A 24,171-nucleotide genomic window follows, 5' to 3' on the forward strand; every position below is an offset into this window, starting at 1 on the left:
AGGTAAGTGTGCAATTGGGATTAAAGAAAACCAGATTTTAATTAAACCCAATCACATTTCTCTATAAGTATGGCATCTTCTACGACCCCAGATTGTGAATTACCAAAAGAAGAAACACTGTAAGCAACAATTCACAAAAGGCATGCAACTGAGTAACAATTTGAATGTTTAGGTTCCATGAAATTATGAACTTTCATCTAGCTCCCACTTTACTTTTAAGCTTATAGCCTTTATAAAAAGATTTTTTTGCTTTGTTGTCATAGAAAAGGAAATAGTTAAGAAGATGAAATGAGAATAATACAGGAAGGGATTTGAGATTAGTGCCAAAAAGGGAAAAAGAAGAGTGAGGAGGATGGAATGGAATATGAAAAATCATAATTAGGGATTAGTTCTAAAATTCTCAGCTTGTTAAATCACAAAATGACATTGAATACCACATTGCCAATTGATCAAAAAATTATAAAAAAAAGTAAATTTTCTGCTCTATACTTTCTTAAAGCAAGAATACCGTGGAATCTCAGGGCGACCATCAATCGTGCAACAGAATCAATTATGCCATTTTGCGACCCTTGATTTCGTCTTTACAAATAACAAGACATAATGTGATGCATAAGAATTTCACACAAGCTAATTTTTAATATTTTGTCCATTTATTTTCATAGCATTTATCTCTTTTTTTTTTGATTCATCTGAGAGAGTCTAAGAAAACATATATGTAGCTTCTTTGAAAACCAATCCATCGTGCAACAGAATACATGTATATATGTCATTTTGCCGCCCTAGATTTTGTCTTTATAAATAACTAGACAATGCGATGACTAGGAAATTAAGATAATTTAATCAACATAAATATATATAGCTTCTTCAGAAACCAAGCTTTAATTCGGCATGTAATTCGTAAATGGAAAGCATATTATTCGTTAGTAGATATATTTTAATTAATTTCATCATACAGTTCCATCTAAAGATAATATGTTGAATTGTTGATGAATTAACACTACTATTGTGTATAAAGATTTTCCCAACAGAATAAGGGGGCATTTTTTTTTTGGTTGCCGGCTGTTTCAAAAACAAAACAAAATCGGTTGATTTGAAAACAAATTGGTTTATTAAAAAAACATGGAAAGCATCTTCTTGATTATATAATGTTATTTTTGTTTCCAAAACTGAAATCAAACATGCGTTCTTGAATTTATGGTTTAAACTTTAAACAACATGTTTTCATCTGATTATTTAATATCATGTTTCATGAACCATACAATTTTTTACATCACAAAATTTGTTTTTATTTTAAAACCCATTATTAAAACATGTATTGTTTTGAAACAAAACCAACTTATTTTTTCCTCTCAAAACAAAAAACAGAGTTCCAAGAAAATCTTTTTGTTTGTTGTTTTTTTTTCGCTGATGTGGAAAATTCAAAAACAAATGGTAACAATCTAATTAAAACGTAGTAGATTAAATGTCTTAGGTGAAAGAAACATCATACCTTTCTCTTGTTATTTTGTAAAACATTGTAAACTTGGTATATGATTGTTTATAGACAATGAATACTAAATACCCATAAATTGAACTAAACTGGGTGCTTGCTACTGTATGCAATATAGCCAATAAAAACAAAAGCCAATATAAACATATATGTTGATGCAAATAGACTAGTCGTACAGCTAACCATGCATCACTTATTACCTGAATTAGTGCCCTTACCATCCCAAGTTGTTTTACCAAAAGATCAACCATCACTTTGAATAAAAGAGAAGTATAGATAATTACACAATACAAGTAGTAGTTGATACTGTGATTGCTGCATTATGCATCTGTGGAGAAGAACTATACATACTAGAAGTGCAGCTCTCTTAGCTTCTCCTCCTCCCTAAAGCCTTCAAAGAATCTTCATATTAAGTATTACTAATTAATAACAGTAGTAACATAATAATTAATAAATAAATATGTATAAAGTACAAGCCTAAGTGTGATGTTTATGACCTCACCTGGATTTTGCTGCAACAGACCAACAGTTACAGTAACACAACCTAAGAGCTAGCCTACTTCCTTTCTTTTAATTTCCTTTTCCTTTGTTTCCTTCTAACAAGTCTTGTATCTGACAGACAGAATCTATGACACTCAATCAAACGGTACTTAACTAAAAAGCTCAGTTGTTTGATATCTATTATCAGTTTATGGCTCTGACATATAACACTCTCCTACATACATGGGGGGAGGCGGGGTGTCTCCCACTTGATCAGTTTGTCTTGATTCAAGCTTGCGTATCTAGAATTCGAGTGGATTAATATCGAACTCACCACGGTAAACCAAACTAGGAGTTCCAATTCATGCCTGAGAACTGGTACGGTTGCCGGAAAACGCCATCACCCATAGGACCAAGAAGCGGGCTGTGGTACGGAGTGGCTTGTGGGAGCTGATTGAGTAGCAGCGTGGTGATGGGACTGTTGACATTGGTGGTGTCGCTGCCGCTATTGTTGTGATTATTAGCGTGGAATCTCTTGGCTGATGAGGGCCCAACCGCAGACACGTCGTTCCAATATGGAGATGGGAGGGTGCGTTTGAGAGGTGGGAGGGAAGCAGCTGGAACCATGGAGAGCTCTGTCTTTGAACTTGCTGAGCCTAACTGGGTAATGGAAGTGCTGTTGACGCCATCATCAGTCAATAGACCTTCAAAGAAGTTTTCGTCAGTTTCAAGCATCGAGCCATAGGTGGCGGTCCTCTGGGTCGGCTGCTTGGAACTCTGCTGCGCTTCTATAAATGATGTTGAGGTTGGCAGACCCAGCATGTCATCCATAGAATCTTCCTTGTCCCGTTCCATGGGCCTGTTGGAGTTGTTCTTCTTGTAGATTCGGCATAAGACCCAGTCATCAAGCTACACCCAGAAAGAATTATTACAACCTCCCCTTGTTAATTAGTCTGATGCGTTAATTGTGGCCTTTTAATAAAGAACAATGGCTGTTTTGTCTTAATTTTGAGCTAGATTTTCAGGCTAAGAGACCTTAATTGAGACTAGAGAGTGCAGTTAATTACCCGTAAGGAGCTCTTTTTGTTGGACGTGTCGGCGCCGGGAGGCTTATTGGAGGTGGTATTATTGTTATCGGCTAGCCTGTATTCATGCATGATCCAATTGGTTTTGATCCCTTTGGGTGGCCTTCCTCCATAGAAGACGAGGGCCTTCTTCACTCCCACCTTTTGGGTTCCACCGGAGGTTAATATAGGTTTATCCGTTCCGGTAGCTTTCCAGTAGCCGGACGTCGCTGCTCGGTTAGGCCGGGCGCCATTCGGATACTTGCGGTCTCTGGGACTGAAGAAATACCATTCCTGATCACCGAAAGTCGCCTTGCCTGAAAAGTATTTCCAATTCAAGATGAATACTGGAATTTAATTAGAGAGTCATTCCATCAAAAGGATAGATAATTGGTATGAGATTCAACAATTGAATATATATTTATATGGAGAAATAATTGTGGACATATATATATATATATATATATATATATATATATATAATATACCTGGGAGCTCCCATGGATCGAACTTGTAGAGGTCAACTTCAGCGATGATCGTAACAGGGAGGGGTGCAGAGGAGGCCTTCTTTTTGAGATAATGGACTACCAACTCTTCATCGGTTGGGTGGAAGCGAAAGCCGGGTGGGAGCTGAGGCTGCTGCTGTGAGCCCGACGAGGAATCGGTGCTCTCCATGGATATATGTATGCAGAGATACTGAAGGAACTCAAGGTTGTAGTATTATTGGTTCTGGGTTTTGTAGAGATTGAGAACTGATCATGGAGAGGAAGAGAGAAAGATAAAAAGGCAGAGAGAAGGAGATGAGGTGGTTGGAGGCGTGGAGGTGAAATTCTGGGGAGTCCAGAATGGTTTGCAAATGTTGCAGAGAGGTGTGTAGGCTATTTTCAACAAGGGGACGGAGAGGTGGGGATGCTGACGTAGGGTAGAGTCGCGGATACCGCTAATGCACCAAACTATCGGTTCTGATCATCGTACACTTGTAATTCCCAAGCATAAGAGATGGTGACACGTGGCAGTCTAAGTACGGGGACCACACCCAGCACAAGCCAACAACAAAAAGCAGGACTGGGACCGTTAAGTCTGAGGGTCGGAAATCGGAACTACCTCTACGGTTTTGATGTCACGCTTTTCTTATGCCATGCCATTCCTCCCTCGCCCTTCCCCTCCAATCGTTCATTCATATACAATAGAAAATGAAGGCCCCGCACGTGCGGAATCTCTCTCTCTCTCTCTCTCTCTCTCTCCAGTTTTTTCACAGAACCAAACAAATTAATGGGGGAGGAGGCCGTTTCGCGTCTACATCTAATAAGAATTGACCAAAATGTGTAAAAAGTAAATGGATTTTACTGGAAGGATCGGGAAAAAATCGTTTTCTTAACATGAGGAGAGAGAGAGAGAGATGACATCACCAACTTTAATCGGCAGTAAATCCTGTTCAAAACCATTGTTATGGCTTATGGTCCTTATGAACCCCCAAAAAAAATTCAAACTGAAACTAGCTAAGGCCCCGATAGAGGTGGGGTTCCAATTCCTTGAATGTAGGCCCATTCCCGTCGCCACCACTCACCAGCACCCTGATTCACTACTTTCCGTGTCTTTTCACATACCCTGTACTTACCCAAACTCGTTGAGTCGACTCGACACAGTTCTCCATTGACCTTGATCACTAATCAGTAATCACCCATGTTAGGAATTAATAATAAATAAGGACATTTCCATATCTGTTAAAGGATCAATTATTCTTGTAGCTTTTTTCTTTTTTTTTTTTCCTTTTCTTCCAGTTGGTTGGATGTGAAGACGAATCCAGATCAATTTCTCCCAGAATCATGACTTTGCCATAATAAAAAACGATCCCTCACAATTCACAAATACATTGCAAGGAGTGGCCCATCAAGTTTGTTTCTATTCAAAACGTTACATATTATATATATGTCAATTGCTGGACAATTGGTTTCAGATTAAACCAATTGTCTGAAACAGACTGCATCTGTGTCCTCTCCTCTCCTTTCCTCCCCATCCATTATTAGGAATTGCCAACTTGAAATTAAGTGTTTTTTTCTAAGGTACCACAACATTGACATATTCCTAGCAACTATCAGTCCATTGCTCATCTGCCACAAAATCCCTTCAAGTACAAGGAATTGTCTATTCCCTGTGTACTTGCTATCTTCCATAGATTAATATTGTTTTCAGATCAAAATCAATCAAATAAATTCATGGATGAAGGGCCAATTCATGAAATCGTGTGTCATCTACACATGTGAAGGAAAATATTCTATCTCAGGGTACACTACCAGATAGATAATTAAGGATTTAAATTTCACAATACAGTGTATTGGAGTGTATCGGTCAATACATATCATATGGGTGATCCCATACACCCTACAGGTGTTTCGAGGTCTGACCTGATTCAGGGGTAGACGGGGGGCCTTAAATCATCGCCTGAAATGATTTGCAAAGAAAAAAACAATAAAAGAAAACAGAAAATACCTTACAATACAGGCCAATACAGCCCAATCGACGTGTATGGCTATATATACCTTGTGTCATCTACATATCGATACTTTGAACCCTGTATATATTGAACTACTTCCCTCATATCATGGGAATAAAAACTAATAAAAGCAGGCATTAATTCATCATTTTGAGCCAAATTAAAGAAGATAGAACCACAACATATGTCAGCATGGCATTTGCAACAGTTGCTTACGTGGTTCCAACTAAGAGTTACTAGGATAAAGGCGAGGGATGGTTGTTTAATGCATTCAGGTGCCTTATATTAATTTGAGACAAAGTTTTGATATAATATCCTTCAAGTATGGTATCAGTCTATTTCTATGCTCAAGGACATATCACTTTGGAAAACCTAATTTACACTTTATCTTTTTGCTGAAATGGGAAGGAATAAATGATCCATGCATTTCTACCTTGTATTTCTTTCTTGCACTTTACCTATTAAAGGATGCCCTCAACACATGTTGTAGCCTCTTTTTGCTATTTAGTTTTATTAAGGTGTAAAACCCTTCCCCACCCCATTTATTCATGGCTTCTGCATGCGGCTGTGGTCACAGCATTTTCTTGCAACTGCCAATAAAACACTAACATGATCTCTTTTTATTAGAAATCAAAACATTGACTCATCTACTTCTGGATTGGTCGGTAGCATGCTTGTATTTTATTGGACGATCACAAGAAAGTCTCACAACCATGGTTGCAGTACATATAGATGCCCTTTCCTTTATGTTGTACTAGCAGGGGCAAAATTTAAAAATGCCATTTGGAGGGATACAATATTTTTTTCTGCCTATTTGGAGATACAATAATAAATTAGGTTATATTTTCTAAAATAAAATAACTATATTATTATGAATAATAAATAACCACGTGGAACTAGTCTTGAATTAATTATTTAATTGGGATCAAATCATAGACCTCATTATATTGAAAACAATAGTCAAAATAATACTAATTTATTTTTATGTTAATAAGTTAAACATTTTTAACTAATATTATCTTATTTATTATTTATCAAATTTACTATTTCAAACATGAAACATGATAAAAAAATACAAGAAAGATAAAAAATTGTATATTTCATAAAAATGTTTGGTTTCAGACCTGAATCAATTTTGGACAAGTAAGAATGAGAATCAATCCAATAATTAATCAAGACAAAATCATGGAACCAAAACTGTTATAATTATATTCAGTCAATTTAGCTCCATCAGGATAGACCCAACCCATTGGTTCAACCCTAGTTTTTCTTAGATAAAATAAATAAATAAATAAAAGTCTACTGGGATGGGACTGGTATATGCTATCTTGAACCAGACCCAAGTCGTTGACAACACTAAATATTAGGCTCAAGGGGAGAGAATAATTTGTTAGTAAATTATTTCTAAATAAATAAATAAATATTTATTGAAATCTATCTCTTAATGTTACATCTCTTTTATTCTACCGATTTGTTTTATTAAAATAAATAATTTATTTAATTTTATTAAGTAAAAAATGTTTAGATTATAATAACAAAATAAATAAATGAACAAATAAAAGTTGAGATAGAGAATAGGAGAGAGAGAGAGAGTTGAGAAAGAAAATGAATGCCATTTCATTTATAGGATGTCATAATCGTAAATAATTGCATGTGACATTACTGTAGCTTTCGAATGCCATTGAATAAATTATATAAGGAGATTTGTCTTGTATGTAGCATTGTTGTAATTTTTGAATATTATAGAGACAATTATATAGGGAGGTTTGTGTTATATGCGCCATTATTATAGTTTTCCAAACAAAAAGAGGTAGAAGAAAAGAGAGAATAAAGAAGAAAAGGGAGAGAGACACGCGTCAATAATTTAGAGAACAAAAAACATATAAGTATCAACCTTACAATGCTGCATACACCCTCCCAATGCTTTAAATATATAGATAGATTTGGTTTCATAGAAAATAAGTGGAAAATAGAAAGTTGAGAGAAAGTTCAAAAAATAGGTGCCAACCAGCTGGTTCTCCATATGGTCGTAGCGGAGATTTGGGATTGCCTACACCTGGGTTGGGGGATGGAAGGTTGTATAGCCCTTAAAAAGAAAAAATAAATAAAAAAAGACAGAAAAGGTTCATAAAAAATTTTGCAAGATTTCTTAAGAACTTTTTCTCAACTTTATGATCTATCATTTTATTTTATAATTGTCATCCTATCAGAATTGTTGGGCTTTTATCTCAATTTTTTATATATGTTCTCATTGGTTTGATTATGATACCAGAAAAACTTGTTACCAATCAATAGGTATCAAAAAAAATTTGTAACTAATTAGGTGGTATTCATCAAAATTCACAGGGAGTTTTAATTGGTCAAAACTCTTCAATTATCATACCTTTCCAGCATCATAGCATCATAAATTTATCATGATTACATTACCATTTGTAACTACGTACATATATTTACAAGCTAAATCGGTTGAGAAAATATTTAAACCACACAGGAAAACTCTTGGGTATACAGAAAGACAAAAAATAAAGAAATAACCTCATAAGAAGTTAATCCAATGTGGTTCTTCAGCTTCATAACAAAAACCCTTTTAAAGCATCATAATCAGTTCATGCATATCTTCAGCAGTTAATATAAGCATAGGGGTATTCATTAAAGACAAAAAAACCAAAAAATCAAGCCGAATCCATGGAATTGAACCAAAAATTCTGGTAAATAAAACCAGTTGATTCGGTATTTTTGAAATATATATAAAAATGTATTTATATATATTACATATATTTTATATTATTTATATATTATAAATATATATGCATTATATATAAATATTTAATATATTATTTATTATTTATTATTTACAATGTAATATACTATACGTATTTCTAATATGTATAATATATATTATTGATATCAAAACCCAAAAAACTGAAGAATCAAACTAATGGAAAATTGAACTGATCAACTAGTTAATCAATTAGTTTTGGTTCACGATTTTCCAAAAATCGGTGGTACAAATTCGGTTTGGACAATAGGCTCACAGTTTATTAACCAAACCATAAGCCCCTACTTTAGAATTGTTTGATTTGACTATTGTGATTTACTACCTGAAAAACACTTGCATAGAAGCATGAAAATAATCCACTCTCGATTAGCAAGATCTCTTATTGGGTCCCTAATGAAAATGCATTTTTGAGCGTAAATATAATGCCCATTTGGGAGGGTTTTCATGCAAAGGCTTCTGATGTTGTATGAGCAAAGAAAACATCAAAAGTTGCATAGAAAACATCAAAACTTGCAAAAGATGAAGTTACAAAATCATTCAAACCTAATTGAAAGAACTGCAAATCAAGTACGTACCATGCGTTTAGAAGGGAAATTGCCCCTTTTGACTTTTCAACTAAAAGAATCTGAAAATGACATCTCACCCTCTTGTTACACTTCTTTTTTAACTTTTTAACATGGTTCAACATTATTTTCAACCAATTAATGAATTAAATATGGTTATGAGTAGAAGGTGTTGGATCTTCTAACGTTAGGCAAATCTGTGGTACATCTTATGGAAATTGTTGTAATATAATTCAAATGTGAATGAGTTAATCAGTGATAAAACCTACAAGTTAAAGTCTATCTTTGACATTGTTAAAATCTTTAATGATAATTATACCTGCAAAATGTAAATTAATGAAAGTAAATAACCCGTGTGATATTTTCAACATGTTGAAATTTTGATGTAATATGCCAATAACAAATTTGAAAATACACTGTTGTTGTTGGATTTCTAATCTTAAAACCTTAATAGAACTAGTTGGAAATAAAAAAAAAAAAAAAAAACATTTCTAAAATTTTAAATAAATTTTAAAGAGTCTATATATATTGTTGTAATTGGGAAACCCAGTTGTGAACTAATACCTCATCATGATCCATCTAGTTCAAACCGGTCATATATCTATTCAGTCTGTTGAATTCCTTGTCTAGCTACTTATTTAATAGGAGAGATATCTGAATGATCAAAACGATTGGAGAATCTAAAGCACCCAATCAACAAAAGAAAAGAACAAAACCTAAAATAATTTTTATATATTATAACAACAAAGCGAATCGAACAATAAACAATTCTCTTTGAATAATATATGCATATACCGCGTTTTGAATGGTCCAATCCAAGACTGATGAAACTGCATCAGTTGAAGTAACTTGGACCTTGCAACCAGTATCACAAATAATATATTCCATTGGTAGTCTTTAGACTTCGTAAATGTTGACCCACAAATTATCTCTCTGTGTTCAAGTTTTTACTGTTTTTTTCTCAATTCAAATCTCTCTCTCTCTCTCTAAGAGAGAGAAAAACAGGTTATGCATACAAACACGACAAGCACGCCATCCGGAATAGAAGGCCAATCATAAAACGCATGACCCATTCCACATACTGAGATGGGTGTTTGCCACCTGTCATCTACAATGAGAGATTTTTCAAAAGTCAAATGCATAGCTCTAACTTCTAAGTACTATTTGGTGGTAGCAGATCCGGTTCCGACGGAGAACTCTTCCCTCTCTCCAAGGCAGTTGGACGTAATTTTTCATGTGTACACGCAATCATTAGTTCGGTACAGTACAGTGATATCACGCGTGGGGCCTCTACAGTCACGTGTGAAAACCCTTAATTAGTTGAAGAATTGTCACCAACTCCTGTCCTTGTCATCCACCCCCCCTCCATTCTTTCTGTTGATCGATATATACTTGTAACAGAAGGAGAGCCTCAGGCTTACGTCTCTCTTATAAGAAGACCACGTACAAAACAAATACGTGGACAGAGGCTGAGGCTGTTCTGAAACAAGATTGGTTGACATCACCCATCAACACCATCTGACGTGTTATCCTACGTCAGCATCATTCTACATCAACTCACACGGGGTTCGTTCACTTGGATTGGTCTTTGTTATAAAATGCTTATTAGCCTCCTTTACGCAAGCTAAAATTTAAGCCTGCTTCTAATTCAGCTCTTCCAAAGCTTTAGAGTCAAACTATATGGTTGATGCTAACAATAACAAATTCTCACCATGCACTCTTCTGGTTGATGACATGGCCCCCTACGTGTCAAATATTTACACATGCATACGTTGTTCTTATTACACACTCAAACTGAAATGAAACTATACTACTCGTATTGTGTATTCATAAAATTATATATATATATATATTCGTGAGCTCAAAATTTGACTTGAGTCTAATTGAAATTTGAATTTCATATTCAAATTTGACTCGAATTGATACTCGTGAATTATTCGAGAGTTCGATTTGGCTCGAACCAATTATAAATAAATTATTAGTAAAAATAAATAAATTAATATTTTAAATTTTATAAACAAAATACATATTAGAAAGCTTGATTATAAATTTATTTATTTATATTATAAATAAAAATACATTAAAAATGATATTTTACTAGAAATAAAAGTTGGCTCGGCTCATTTACACCCCACCCTACTATATATGTACCTATTGGGTGGGGTTGTAGTGATAAGAGTTTTCCATTTGGGATTAATATTTAACATGCGTTGATGATTTTATTGTAGACTACTTCTTGGTAATGTTTTAACCCTGGCCCTTTGATTTATTACACTACTTGTCAAATCTGGTTAAAAACAAGAGTCCTACTAGCTTGTGAAATGAACAGTATTTCGTGCGAGGGAGAAGCTTCAGCCTCTCATTTGATGGGAGTTAAAATCAGCTGAAGTAATAAAGTGAGAGGACGTATGCCAATTCAAGGGAGGTGGTCACTATTCACTTATTCACATCATATAAAGTGAACAATCTTTTTACAGACTAGCATCCGCCTAAAAATCAACTTAAGAACAAAAGTCGGATATAGTCATTGTTAGAAATTTAGCCCATGTTTGATTCATTCTTTTAATTCTTGTTTATTGTAGGTAAGAATGAGCAAAAATGAATAATATTAGAATGTTTGGTTATAAAATTTTTGTCGTAGACCACATTCTTTTTAGAATGAATAACATTAGCCTGCAGCATAAAAAATAATCATGCTCCATTTTCCTCATTTTCATTCTTTATAGAAACTTTGCTTACAAAACTGTTGTCATAGATGTTTACTTTTATGAAAGCACTTTTATGGAAGTACTTTAACGAAATCACTTTTACAAAAATACTTTTATAAAACATCTATTTCAACTGGTAAACATCTATTTTATACATATGACACTTGTTAGTATGAAAAGAATTCATTTTTAGGAAAAAAATGGTTGGTTCATAGCAATATTTTCTCATTCTGCCTATTTTTATCCATTTTGGTCCATTTTAGAATTTCATCTTGGATAAGAATGATAAAGAATGAGAATTGAACCAAGCATGGCCTTAATACCATGATTCTCAGGAATTCCTCTCATAATTTCTGTTTTGCTAGATCTATCAAGGTGCAGTTTGGAAATCCTTTGATAGTTGAAGCCTAACCGGCTCTTATAATTGGAATTTGGCTTTGGTCAGTGCAAGTCTATGCTCACACCGTTTGAGCATTCTCTTGCAACCTTGCATTGGGAATATCTCCCCATGAAATAAAGCACATAAGTACGAAAACATTCCCAATGCAAAACTATAAAGGCTGTTCGAACAGGCTTTGCACTGCCTGAAATTCAACTCTTATAATTGAGTTCTCGTTCTCCCCCTCTATGGAGAATTAGAGACATCATTGCGTTCCTTGATAAGTTAATTGGGCAGCTCATAAGTTATGGATTGTAATTCCGAGCAGTCTTCTAATTAATGAATGTTGTCTGTCATCCTTTAGACGGACCTTTTGCCTTAAAAAAAAATTGCTATAGAAGTTCCATCTTATTCCAAGCTTATAATATATATAGGTTCAGGCATTTAATGATTTTATCAGCCTAGACCATGGCTACTGATTAATGATTGATCTGATAAAATGTTATGATACCTTCACACCATTTCGTCCCACTCTCTCTCTCTAACCATATAGTAAGCAGCAAAATGTTTTAAGGGTTCTCCTTTTAGCATAAATCATAAATATATAAGATCTTTTAGGAATCACTCTTAAGGCCTCATTCTTTTGGTGGTAAGTTTTTTTTTTTTTTTTTTTTTGTGTGTGTATATGTGGAGGGTGGGGAGTTTTATTTTACTAGTGAAATGTGAGTTTTATGGAAATACATTTTTTTCTTGGATAAGTTTTTGACAACTTATCCACGTAGGATGTAAGTAAAAATATCTTTACAAAATAAAAAAAAAAATCTTTTATGAAACTCGTCTACTTACCTATTTGACAAAAGAACATGGGTAAATATACTTGTATGAAATTATGAATAACATTTTTCAAGTGACATTTTCCCAAATATCTATCACAAGGATCCTTTTGGGGTGCAAAGAATGGTCCAAGTAAATCAATCATTTAGAACACTCTCCTTAGATGCCGACCTCTGCTGTTGAAAGGAATTAGGATTTTAATCAACTCAGGGTGGGATACCCATGTTCTTTTGGACCCTTGGACTTTTCCCCCATTGAATTGTGGCCACATGGTGAAAGTTTTATTTTACTAGTGAAATGTGAGTTTTATGGAAATAAATTTTTTTCTTGGATAAGTTTTTGACAACTTATCCACATAGGATGTAAGTAAAAATATCTTTACAGAATGAAAAATAAAAAATCTTTTATGAAACTCGTTTACTTACCTATTTGACAAAAGAACATGGGTAAATATACTTGTATGAAGTTATGAATAACACTTTTCAAGTGACATTTTCCCAAATATCTATCACAAGGATCCTTTTGGGGTGCAAAGAACGGTCCAAGTAAATCAATCATTTAGAACACTCTCCTTAGATGCCGACCTCTGTTGTTGAAAGGAATTAGGATTTTAATCAACTCAGGGTGGGATACCCATGCCCTTTTGGATCCTTGGACTTTTCCCCCATTGAATTGTGGCCACATGGTGAACAATGTTAAGGCTGAAAGTTTAAAGGCTATTGAGCTTATCAATCCTCTTACTGAAATATGACGTTTTAACCTTGTTGAAAACCTGTTTAAAAGTGAAGTTATACATTCATTTCTTCAAATTCCATTATCACAAGGTCATGAACTCATCTTGGATAGACTGATTTGGACTTGCATGCCTTTTGGGATTTTTACAGCTGCTTCAGCTTATAAACTTCTATCCTTAGAGGATCTAGGCACTTCTTCCCAAACCGAAGCCTTCTCTGAGGTAAGATGGAAAGTATTTTGGAAGTACACGAAGCTCCCACGACAGGTTCATGTTTTTTTGTGGCATTGTATTGAGAACACCTTACCTCTTGGCGCAACCCTTGCAAAGTAATGTCAGGGAGTAAACTCAACTTGTTGTGTGTGTATGGAAGCTAATGAAACAATGTCACATAGATTCTTTCACTGCCCTGCCATGAGAGCAATTTGGTTTGGTCTCAAAGTCCAGTTGATTGATGTTAACTCCCAGCATGAAGTCAAAGATTGGTTAGCAACTTGGTGGACTGCAAACAACAATCACCCACTTCCAGGGCTTGACAAATTCATTATGGGGTCTTTGGTATTATGGTATGCCTGGAAAGCTCGCAATAAAATGACTTTTGAGGGTAAAAAGTTTAACCCCATTCTAGTCTTGCAAGAAGCAACCATGCATTATGAAGAAATTTGGACTTTACAGTGCATGGACCAAGAAGAGACCCCTTCTCTCCCCAGTCCCACACAAGGTCATGGCTCCCCCTCCTCCCAATGTATTAAAAGTGAATTTTTACATGGCTAAAGCCATAAACAGTGAACGTAGTACCTCATAACAGATCGAAGCTCTAGCTTTCCTTGAGGGCTTCAACCTGGCCATTGAATTACATATCTCTTCCGTTGTCCTAGAAGGAGATGCGCAAAAGATAGTCTCTCTCTCTCTCCTGTTGAACCCCTCCTTAGTGGTCCTTGGTGCATTCACCACTTCATAGCTGAGTGCATGGGTCTTTTGCAAATGTTCTCTCATTTTTCTACCTCATTTGTCTATCGTACGGATAATCGTGTGGCTCATTCGATTGCAAAAAGGACTTGTTCTTTGTCTAAGCCAAAGACTAGGTCTACCCCACCTGATTTTCTAATACCTATACTATTGAAAGATGCAATGAGATGATTCAGCCTACGAACTTAAAAAAAAAAAAACATTTTCCCAAATAAATACATTTATCTAAATAAATAACTATCAAACAAATAAGGCCTTGGAAACAATCAATACTTTCATGATGTCTATTCTCACACTGGCTTTCTGTGTTGATGATAGCAATTGCAAACCCTCTATCTGTGCGAAGGATCACAGAGTAATTTTAGGCTCAACAGACCTTTTACAAGATGCAACATAATTTACTGCACCTACTGTTCCTATAAAGAGTCAAAATCATCAGCATAAATTAATGTACAAAACAAAATAAGTAAAGAAACTTGTGCGACACTGATATCAGTTGCAGATGGTCATTGAACCACTGTTAAAAGGATGGAAATTCTATCACATGGTTCGGCAATTATCTTTTTTCCTTGTTCAAAATTAAAGAATTATTTTGCATATATATAAATATATAAAATTTATTAATTTCTGGTGTTGATTCTTCGTCATGCCACGGGCCACAGGATTATTTTGACCTAAACTCTTATTTTTTCTTCTTAAAAAAATATTTAGTAACGTGAAGAAGAAGTAACAGAGCATGTGTAGTTCGTAGTACACAAAAATATAATCCCATGGTATTAACAAAAACATGACATTTTTTTCTACTGTTTTCTCGTACTGTTCAAGTGTTAATTATTTCTGAAACATTTCTTGCTAAAATATACCATAAAAAACTTATTTTAAGAAGGAAAGAAAGAAAAAACTTTGTATATTAACCCAAACAATAAACCAAAATTTTCCGATTGAAAAGTCACAATCACACTACTAAAAAGAATGCTCGCAAGAAATATAAAAAGGATATAATCTAAATAGATTTTTTTTTACACCAAACGGCCGACAATAATCTAACTCGTTTTTTGAGTTTTTATAAATTCGGGTGTTTATAAATTTTAATTTAGGGGAAATTCTCAATAGATACCTTGTACTTTTGGCTGAGTGCCAATTTAATACTCGAATTTTAAAATGCGATAATATAGAATCCAAACTTTTGAAATGCGACAGTTTAGTACCTATCATTAATGGGTTGTCAGTTATGTATATCACATGACCTCATGTGCCATTTAATATTTTTAAAATGTCAAGATTACCCTTAAAATAAAATACAATGTTCATTTATCTTCTTTTTCACGAAAATGAAACAGATCTCAAGCTCTCAATAGTTTAGACGAAAACCAAAGAGTTTGCTTGTGTTTGTCGCTCGCTATCTTCCGCTCGAACTGTAAACCATCGGCATGGAATGAAGAAACGATGACCATTAGAGATAGACATTAAGGTTCTAATCTTGAAGCATGTCGATGAATTGGTTGATAGAGATCTTGGTGCGAGAGAAGGTGGTGCCTTTTTGCACAGATGATGAAGGCTCGAAGAACAAGAGGTGACCTTTGGTGCGCTGGCCATTGTCTATCAGACTCCCACCTCTGTATTGCAACACAACAAATTATTCCCTTCCCTGTTATAGATTTTGGATGGATATCTTATTTGTTGGCATCAACTCCATTATCATCACAATAAACGTTGACTTCAGGGTCGATAGAGGGAAATAGTTCTGGTGGGTCATCTGGATTTTGCTTGAGGTTGAATGAGCTAAAACACAGATTGTATGACAATACCGTATGTCATTAGTATGATTTCTGGGTTGTGATTGACTATACATATTGATAAGTATACCTGCAACAAAATAATGTGAACCTACCGGAAGTAAGTGGTTGCACATGATGTCAAGAGTAACCATGATTGATTGACTCAATAAAGTTGTAACCTGCCCCCTTTCTCATTTCACTCATTTCCTTGTATTCTCTAATTTTCGTGGACATCTCTATATCACCAATTTCATAATAGAAGCTCGATGCCTGCAACAACACCGTAGGATTGTCTGGGTTGAGCTCCAACAAAGCTATTGCAACACTTCTTCCTACCTTCTCATTTTGATGTACTATACAACTACGCAACAGGGAGCTCCACGTTACTGAATGACCCTTAACTAGTGAGCATTTTAGCAACACTTCTACTTCCTCTAACAAGCCTATTCGCCCCAGAAGATCAACCATGCATGAATAGTGCCTCCTGTCTAGGTAAACAACATGGATGGTTTTTATTGATTCAAATATTAATTGCCCTTCTCTCACCAAACCTGAGTGATTGCAACCCATTAACATAGACAAGAATGTTATAGCATATGGCTTCAGATCCTCCTGGATCATGGTCTCAAGCATCTTGAGGCCCTCTCTACCCATTCTATGTCGAGCACAGGCATATATCAAATAGTAGAAAGTAACACCATTTGGATCAACCCAACATCTGATTTCATCTTCAAGTAGAATCCTAGCACCTCATATGATCGACCCAGTTGACAAAACCCACAAAGAACCAAATTCCACATTGCTAAACTTCTACTAGGCAATTCATCGAACCCAACATCTGATTTCATCTTCAAGTAGAATCCTAGCACCTCATATGATCGACCCAGTTGACAAAACCCACGAAGAACCAAATTCCACGTTGCTAAACTTCTACTAGGCAATTCATCGAACAACTGCATAGCAAGGTTAAGATTTGAAGCTTGCAGGTACATGTCAATCAGTGCAGACCCAACAAACAATTTACATTGAACCCAAGAAAAACCACTCTACAATGAACTTGAAGGCCTTCTCAATAGAACCCAGCATCACTACAAATACCCAAAACTGAAGAACATGTGGACGGGCTTTCTCTAAGGCCTCGAGAAACCATTTCTTTGATGATCAAGGGCTAACTCTGGAAACCCATGGCGAGCATGACCAACTATTACCAAGTTACAGGAGACGACGTCACGGACAAACATCGCTTCAAACATCTCAACGACTGAATCAAGACGGCCACATTTGATCAAGTTATCGATCGTTCGGCTGCAGGAGAACAAACCTGCATGATAACTTCCATCCAGCTCCAATAAAGCAGAAGAGAAAGAAGCTCAGGTTATTGTTTTTGGTATAACAACAACGACAATCGGTCGGGCAAAGCTTAATAGACTTCTTGTTTGCAATCACATTGCTTGCAATTGCAAGCGTCTTTGGTTTTGATTTTAGCGGATAGGTTGATAAAGAAAATTAGATTATATTTTAAGGATATTTTTGTTTTTTCACGTGTCATTTAACCACTGATTAATGGTGGGTACTAGATTGTCGTATTTTGAAAGTTTGAATACTAGACTGTCGCATTTTAAAATTCAGGTACTAAATTGACACTCAACCTAAAGTACAGGATACCTATCGGGAATTTTCCCTTTAATTTATTTTATTGCTTATGCTTTTTAGGATATAATCGCGTCGCGTCATATGATGTAGTCTGAAAGTGCGAACGTCGACATGGGAATTTTCCAGTGGGAGTATGGTTTAATTGGGAGGCAAAATGGGCCACAATGTTGTTGCTGCATGGAGGATTGTTGGTCCCTACTTAACAAACAAATTAAATTAATGAAGATTTGACACCCACCAAGCTAATGGGTAAGTGGGTATATAATCTTTATACATGGATAAGCGAAGATATTTGCAATATTATTGGACACTGCCCACTGTACCATACTTGATGAGACTTCACTAGAGGTAGAGGATGCCATGCCGGTCTAACTCCCCAAGATAATCTTGTACAAACCCCCTTTCTGTATTATTTATTTAATTCAACTCTCTAAGCCATTCACATTTCACAACCTATTTAATTTTTCTCCATTTGGACATTTGGGGGAGTGGGACGATGGTTGACAATCAGCAACAAAGTAATGTTAACGTTCTTTGTTGTCCTCTCCTCTCCTCTCCGCATTTGGATTGTGTTTGGTTGGGTGGAAAATTAGAAAGCAATAGAAATTAAAATTGAGGGAGGTTATCCAGATAAGTGCAATTATTTAGGTAAATTTTTTTTTTCTAGGAAATATTTAATCGGCTAAGTGCATTTATTCATGTTCTTTTATTTTTTATGTAAATAAGTTAATAATCATTTTAGTCATAAAAAATCATTATTAAAAAAGGCATTTTTGTCTCATTCAAGTGTTGACAATTTTCCCCCTAGGTGGGAAAGTTATTTACCGAGTAAGTGGTACCCAGAAAAATAAACTTTCCTTGGTCCCCACGTAAATCTGAAAAAAGAACATGGGATTCTTGGTCAATGGAAATCAAAATCCCATTGACCAACTTTTCCTCTCTGAAATCTGAAAAAAGAACACTCCCCTAAAGGAATTTTGCGAAGGTTTTTCCATCTTTCTCTTTTATTCTATATCAAACCAAATATAGCATTAGGGTTAAAATATCTCTAGAGGCTTATTACCCTCTTTCTCGGGTGAATCCTTTTTTTTTTTCTTCTGTTGTTGGGGTAAAACCCTAAAATTACTTTCTTTTACCCTTTTAAGAGATGTAACCACATAGACAAAAGTTCTAACCTTTTCTTCTTCTTTTTTTTTTTTTTTAATTTTTCTGAGAATCCTCCCTTCTATACGATCACATCTTGGTATAAAGTTAACAATTGACGGCAATGGACAAAATAAAATAGAATAAAAGTAATAACAATGAGAAGACTACATATAAAGGGAGGAAGGAAAAAGAGTACCTTACACCTCTATTTCAAAGTAGGTCACTATAAAGATAAACATCTTTATTCTAATTATACTTTTTTGAAGTACTCTAACTAGTCTTATCAAGATAAAGTTGTACTTAAAGTGAGCCCAAAACCATATGCCTTTGCCATTACCACTTAAGCCAATTCAGTGTTGCATTGACAGAACCACACCATTAAAGAAAACATGAAACTGCATGCCTACACTATAGTTACATCTCAACGGACTTTTGCAACTGTCCTTTTTTTTTTTAACTTTTAACTTTGTTAGCTAGTTAAAACTTAAAAGTTCCTCTCTTTATATATATAAATATAGGTATAGATATAGATATATATATATAATAGATAGAGAATATGTGGCGTATAGTGGGGGAAGGATCATCTTTGAACTTTGAAGCGTGACGAAGGTAGATTCAATCACACAGGTCGTGGGAAACTGCATCCGCTCACTTTAATTACAAGTTGAGTTAATTGTTTGCAAGTTAATTTAGTTGGAAAAAAGGTGGTCTAGTCCTATCTTCTCTGTACAGCCAACAGCTACATCATTTGCAACAATTTAAGCGGTGTTTGGAAAATTTTTTTTTTGTACAATTCTTGGGTTTCAATAAATTTGAATTATTGAAAATCAGTCTTTTCTCATTTGATAATTAAAATATGGAATGATGAGAAGATATATATGCGTGGAAAAACCCGAAAAGACTAAAAACATTGAATTTTGGGAAACTTCAAATAAAGTTTTATGGTCTTTTACGTGATAGATAGCTCTAAACATGTTTTTAAAAAGTTTGGTAGACTGAGCCACTTACCAAACGATCTTTATCTTTAAAGATAAAACCCCCAAAAAGACAAGACCCTAAAAGCTCAATAGGTCTTTTGGCCATCTAGGCTGCTAGAATATCTTTTTAAAAAGACATGCCAAAATGCACCTTAGGCTGTGTTTGGTTGCAATGTAAATTAATTTGTATTGATGCAAAATCATAACGGTGCAAATGATTTGAGTGTAAATTTTGACCTATTTTTGTTTCAAATTTTAGCTTAATTTGATTTATTGAAGCATAATTGAAATAAATTAAGACATGAAGCAAAATAAAGTAAAACCCAAAACAAAATTAAACAAAAAAATGTATTTTTACATTCGCACTCCCATGCATTTGTACTAGTGCAAATAAATTTGCACTGCAACCAAACATAGCCTTAGTTTTTTTTTTTTTTTTTTCTTTTGCTTTTATGCCGGTTGGGCTGGGTTACTGCACCAAGTCCAAGCCCATTCCAAGCTAAACCCAACATAACTCAGAGTGTGCCCTGCTCAGCTTGGTCCACACATGTCATATGAGTCTCGGCCTGGGTTGATCATCTATATTATGAATATGATCTGGTATACATAATAGTGTTGATATATGGTATTTATACGCACATATATACATACATATATATATATATATATATATATATATATATATATCATGAATCACAATTTATTTTTTTCTTTTTTCTTAAATTGTTGAAACCTCCCCTAAACTTTCAGACACAATTGCAAGTAGATTCCCTCTGTTGGAATCCTCTAACAAGAGGCATAAAATGTCAAAAATAGCCATGCAGTACCATTGAAGCTGGCTTCTACAGAATTTGGAAAAAAAATTGACAGGATTTGAGATTGAAATTGGTATGAATAGAAAATTTGAAAAGTAAGCATTTTGTTCAAAAGTAATTGCATAGTTATTTTGCACATTTTCATGCCTCTTTTTAGAAGATTCTATCAGAGAAGATCTACTTGTAACTATGTCAAAAAATTCAGAGGAGGTAATTTCAATTACCAAATTTCAAAAGAGGTTTCAACAAATGTCGGAAGCTTCCCTTACTGTTTTTTTGATAAATATATTATAAAAGATTGGGCAGGCTTGGTCTAAGCCAAGACTTCTTGAGATGTCAACTCAAGTGCCAAGGCTAATCCTAATCCGAATCAAGGTGAAGATGACTTTCAAATCCAGGCCCATCTCCGAACCCGAGCATTCAAGCCCAAGTAGTTCAAAAGCTTGGGTTGGACCTGCCCCAGGTTGCAGCCCCACTTCATTATTTTACCTGTATCAGACCTTTAAACCACCTTGTATGAAAGCTTTCTCACATTCCTCAGTGCTAAATGAAAGAAAACCGCACCATGCCCTTCAATAGAAAATCAGGATTCAACTTATGATACTACTATAAGAAACTGATAACTATTGTAAGAAAAACGAAATGTTTTTGAAATAATTAATCTTTATTTTAGTAATTTGTTATAAAAATAATTTAATAATTTAGTAATTTAGATTAATTATATTAATAATTTTTAACAAAAATAATAAATTACTGTTAATTACTTAATAAAATAATTATGTTTTCCATATGATTAGTTAGTGTTCTATTTTATTTATTTTACTTTATTAGTGTTTAAATGTTACGATTTTTTGTAAATATTTCTTAAATATTTAAAATACTTAAATATTAATAAATGGGTTCGACGATATGATATCTCATTAGGCTACATTCGTTCGTGGTGTAAATCTAAATTTACATCGAGGATCATTACACAGATGGGTTCACGAAAGTGTAAAATGGGAACCGGATGTTTGTCCCATTTAACACTCTTCTTGTTTGATAAATCATTGAGGTAAAAGTCCACTGGAACCAAGAGATTGTAGTCCTTGCCGGTCGACCAAGAAACAGACATCGCGAGCGGCGGTGAATGGTGTATCAGACCGAGAAACTGGTGATCGAGAGTTGCAACAGGAGAGGTTCTCGTAAGTGAGCGGCATATCAGACCCATTTCTTACGCTTGGCCGGTTCTATTGAAGCTCCATCCAAGAATATAATGGGAGCTTGCAATCGCACCAGTGGATGATATTGAGTTCCGGTCGAGGTACGACTGCTGCTTTTTTGGGTGGACGTGTGCTTGCCTGTGCTCCACTCGTCTGTGTCCATGTGAGTGGACCGCATGGTTGAGGCCAGATTGGTGGATGAGGGGTAGAGGTTCTTTGAACCGGAAGCCAACTATTCTCGGGGAATCAGGCGGGCCATTGGGGTGCCAAAGATGGACAGGTTCCTCCAAGTAGAAGCTGCAGCACCGGCAGACGAAGAAACCTTACTCCTCGAGGAGGAGATCGAGGAGATCAAGGTGAACACCTACACGTTAGCCCATTGCCAGTTGCAGAAATTTATCGGTTGAAGGAGCTACTGCGGGAGAAAATGCACTGCCTTAATGCCACCGAAGTGTTATTAAAGCACAGCAAGGAAGTGGAGGAGGCTTGGGAGAAGCTGGTGGCAGGGTCAGGCACCAACATCATCAGGCTTTTCTTCTACAAAGCCGAAGACCATGCTCCCACCGCCTTTGCCGCTGCGGCAACCATCAAAGCGGCGGTCATGGGGAAGGCAACCACTGCTGTTCTCGTCGGAGGAAGATGATGAACAGATAATCACTACTGTCGCCGCCTCTTTGTTCTCTGTTATTTGTTCTTGTCGACGATCAACCTTGCCTCGACAACCACTGCTGTTGCCGCCTCTTTGTTCTCTGTTCTCTGTTCTCGTCGATGATCAACCTTGCCTCGACAACCACTGTTGTCGCCACGAGAGAAAAAGATGTAATAAATACATCGATAATTTTGATGTATTTATTACATCGATTATCGATGTAATTAAACGGTAAAATGTAATTTTACACTAATTTTTGATGTAAAATTATATGTTTACCGAATGCCTGCAAAGTCGAATCGGGGTGCAAAATTTACCCCGATTTTATTTTACTCCTCTATCAAACGCAGCCTTAAGAAAATTATCTCGTAGTTATAATTAAATGGACTAAAGTTTGATTTAAGCCATGTTTATTTGGGGTGAAAAATCGAATCAGGGTAAACTTTATACTCCGGTTTGATAAATACGTAATTTTATACCAAAAATCGGTGTAAAACTCTACCTTCATTTTTTTTTACACCGATAATCGATGTAAATTATATATCGAAATTATCGATGTAAAACTCATCATCATCGAGGTAAACTCAACTCACTCCACCTGGCTGTTTCGTGCGTCTCTCTCCTCCCTTCTTCGTCTAACTCTGTTAGCTCTCTCGCCGGTGCCACTGCTTCTCCGCTGAACATCCGGTAATCTCACTCACTCATTCTCTCTCTCTTTCACCCCTCTCAGTTCTCCCTCTCACTCACACTCTCTCGCTCTCTCACCCCCTCTCGGATCACCCTCTCATCGATCTGCTCTTTGTATTGCAGATCCCGGCCTATATTCAAGGGAAATCAATCCCATCTCTCTCACCCCCTCTCCTACATCTTGCAGTGCACAGTGCAGGTATCGTCTTCATCGGAAGAACCAGAAAGATATTAATATTAATATTATTCTATTTTCTTCTTCCTCCCTGTTGATTTCTGTGTTCTATCATTCCTAGGGTGGAACTCTCTTCTCCCCTTCAATCTACCGATTCGGCAACAGAGTTTGAAGGAACAACCGTGTGATTCATTGATCCATCGTCTTCTTCCTCTAAAAACAATTGTTCTGTGTTAAAGCTCTCAGGATCTCATTCACATAGACACTTCCCAAAGAAACACTACTAATACTTGAAGTTTCAGCACTTCGCCGATCCTCTCTCTCACCGTCGAGCACCTCGCCAGCACCTCACCGCCGTTCTGCTGGTCACCCCTTCCCTTCCACTCCCTCCTTCTCTCTCGCTATTTCTCTTTTTTTTTTTATTTTTTCACAGTATACTCTCTTTTTTTCACAAGTTCGAACGCCCTCATCTCTCAGAACACAAAGGACGCCCTCAGATCTGCAACTTGGTTCTGATCAGTTTATACTTTTTTCACAGGTTTGAACGCCCTCGTCTCAAAACACAGAAGATACTCTCAGATCTGCAACTTGGTTCTA

At 35.6% G+C, this 24,171-nt stretch overlaps 1 protein-coding gene and 2 pseudogenes across 1 annotated transcript; 1 reads left to right on the plus strand and 2 right to left on the minus strand.

Annotated features, from left to right (window-relative positions):
* Positions 1 to 1,912: 1,912 nt before the first annotated feature.
* LOC148875772 (NAC transcription factor 56-like) lies at positions 1,913 to 4,267 on the minus strand. Its single transcript, XM_088965362.1, has 3 exons — positions 3,522 to 4,267; positions 3,037 to 3,350; positions 1,913 to 2,878 (listed from the first exon to the last, which is right to left on the minus strand). The coding sequence occupies exons 1-3, from the start codon at positions 3,706 to 3,708 to the stop codon at positions 2,318 to 2,320; spliced, it is 1,062 nt and encodes a 353-aa protein (XP_088821488.1). The 5' UTR covers positions 3,709 to 4,267; the 3' UTR covers positions 1,913 to 2,317.
* A 12,141-nt stretch (positions 4,268 to 16,408) lies between these two features.
* Positions 16,409 to 18,285, minus strand: LOC148875773 (pentatricopeptide repeat-containing protein At2g22070-like; annotated as a pseudogene).
* Positions 18,286 to 21,990: 3,705 nt separating this feature from the next.
* On the plus strand, positions 21,991 to 22,854 carry LOC148875774 (adenylate isopentenyltransferase 5, chloroplastic pseudogene; annotated as a pseudogene).
* Positions 22,855 to 24,171: the final 1,317 nt, after the last annotated feature.

Source organism: Nelumbo lutea, chromosome 1 (genome assembly GCF_056320005.1).
Source record: "Nelumbo lutea isolate HS-2025 chromosome 1, American lotus-T2T, whole genome shotgun sequence".
NCBI classification, from domain to species: Eukaryota; Viridiplantae; Streptophyta; class Magnoliopsida; order Proteales; family Nelumbonaceae; genus Nelumbo; species Nelumbo lutea.

What these genes read in the sequence shown, in the direction of transcription:
- LOC148875772 (XM_088965362.1), bottom strand. Translation starts at nt 3,708, where the DNA reads ATGGAGAGCACCGATTCCTCGTCGGGCTCACAGCAGCAGCCTCAGCTC. An exon ending in CGATCCATGGGAGCTCCCAG is followed by an intron (nt 3,351 to 3,521) that starts GTATATTATATA and finishes AATACTTTTCAG; the next exon opens with GCAAGGCGACTTTCGGTGAT. An exon ending in ACAAAAAGAGCTCCTTACGG is followed by an intron (nt 2,879 to 3,036) that starts GTAATTAACTGC and finishes TTCTGGGTGTAG; the next exon opens with CTTGATGACTGGGTCTTATG.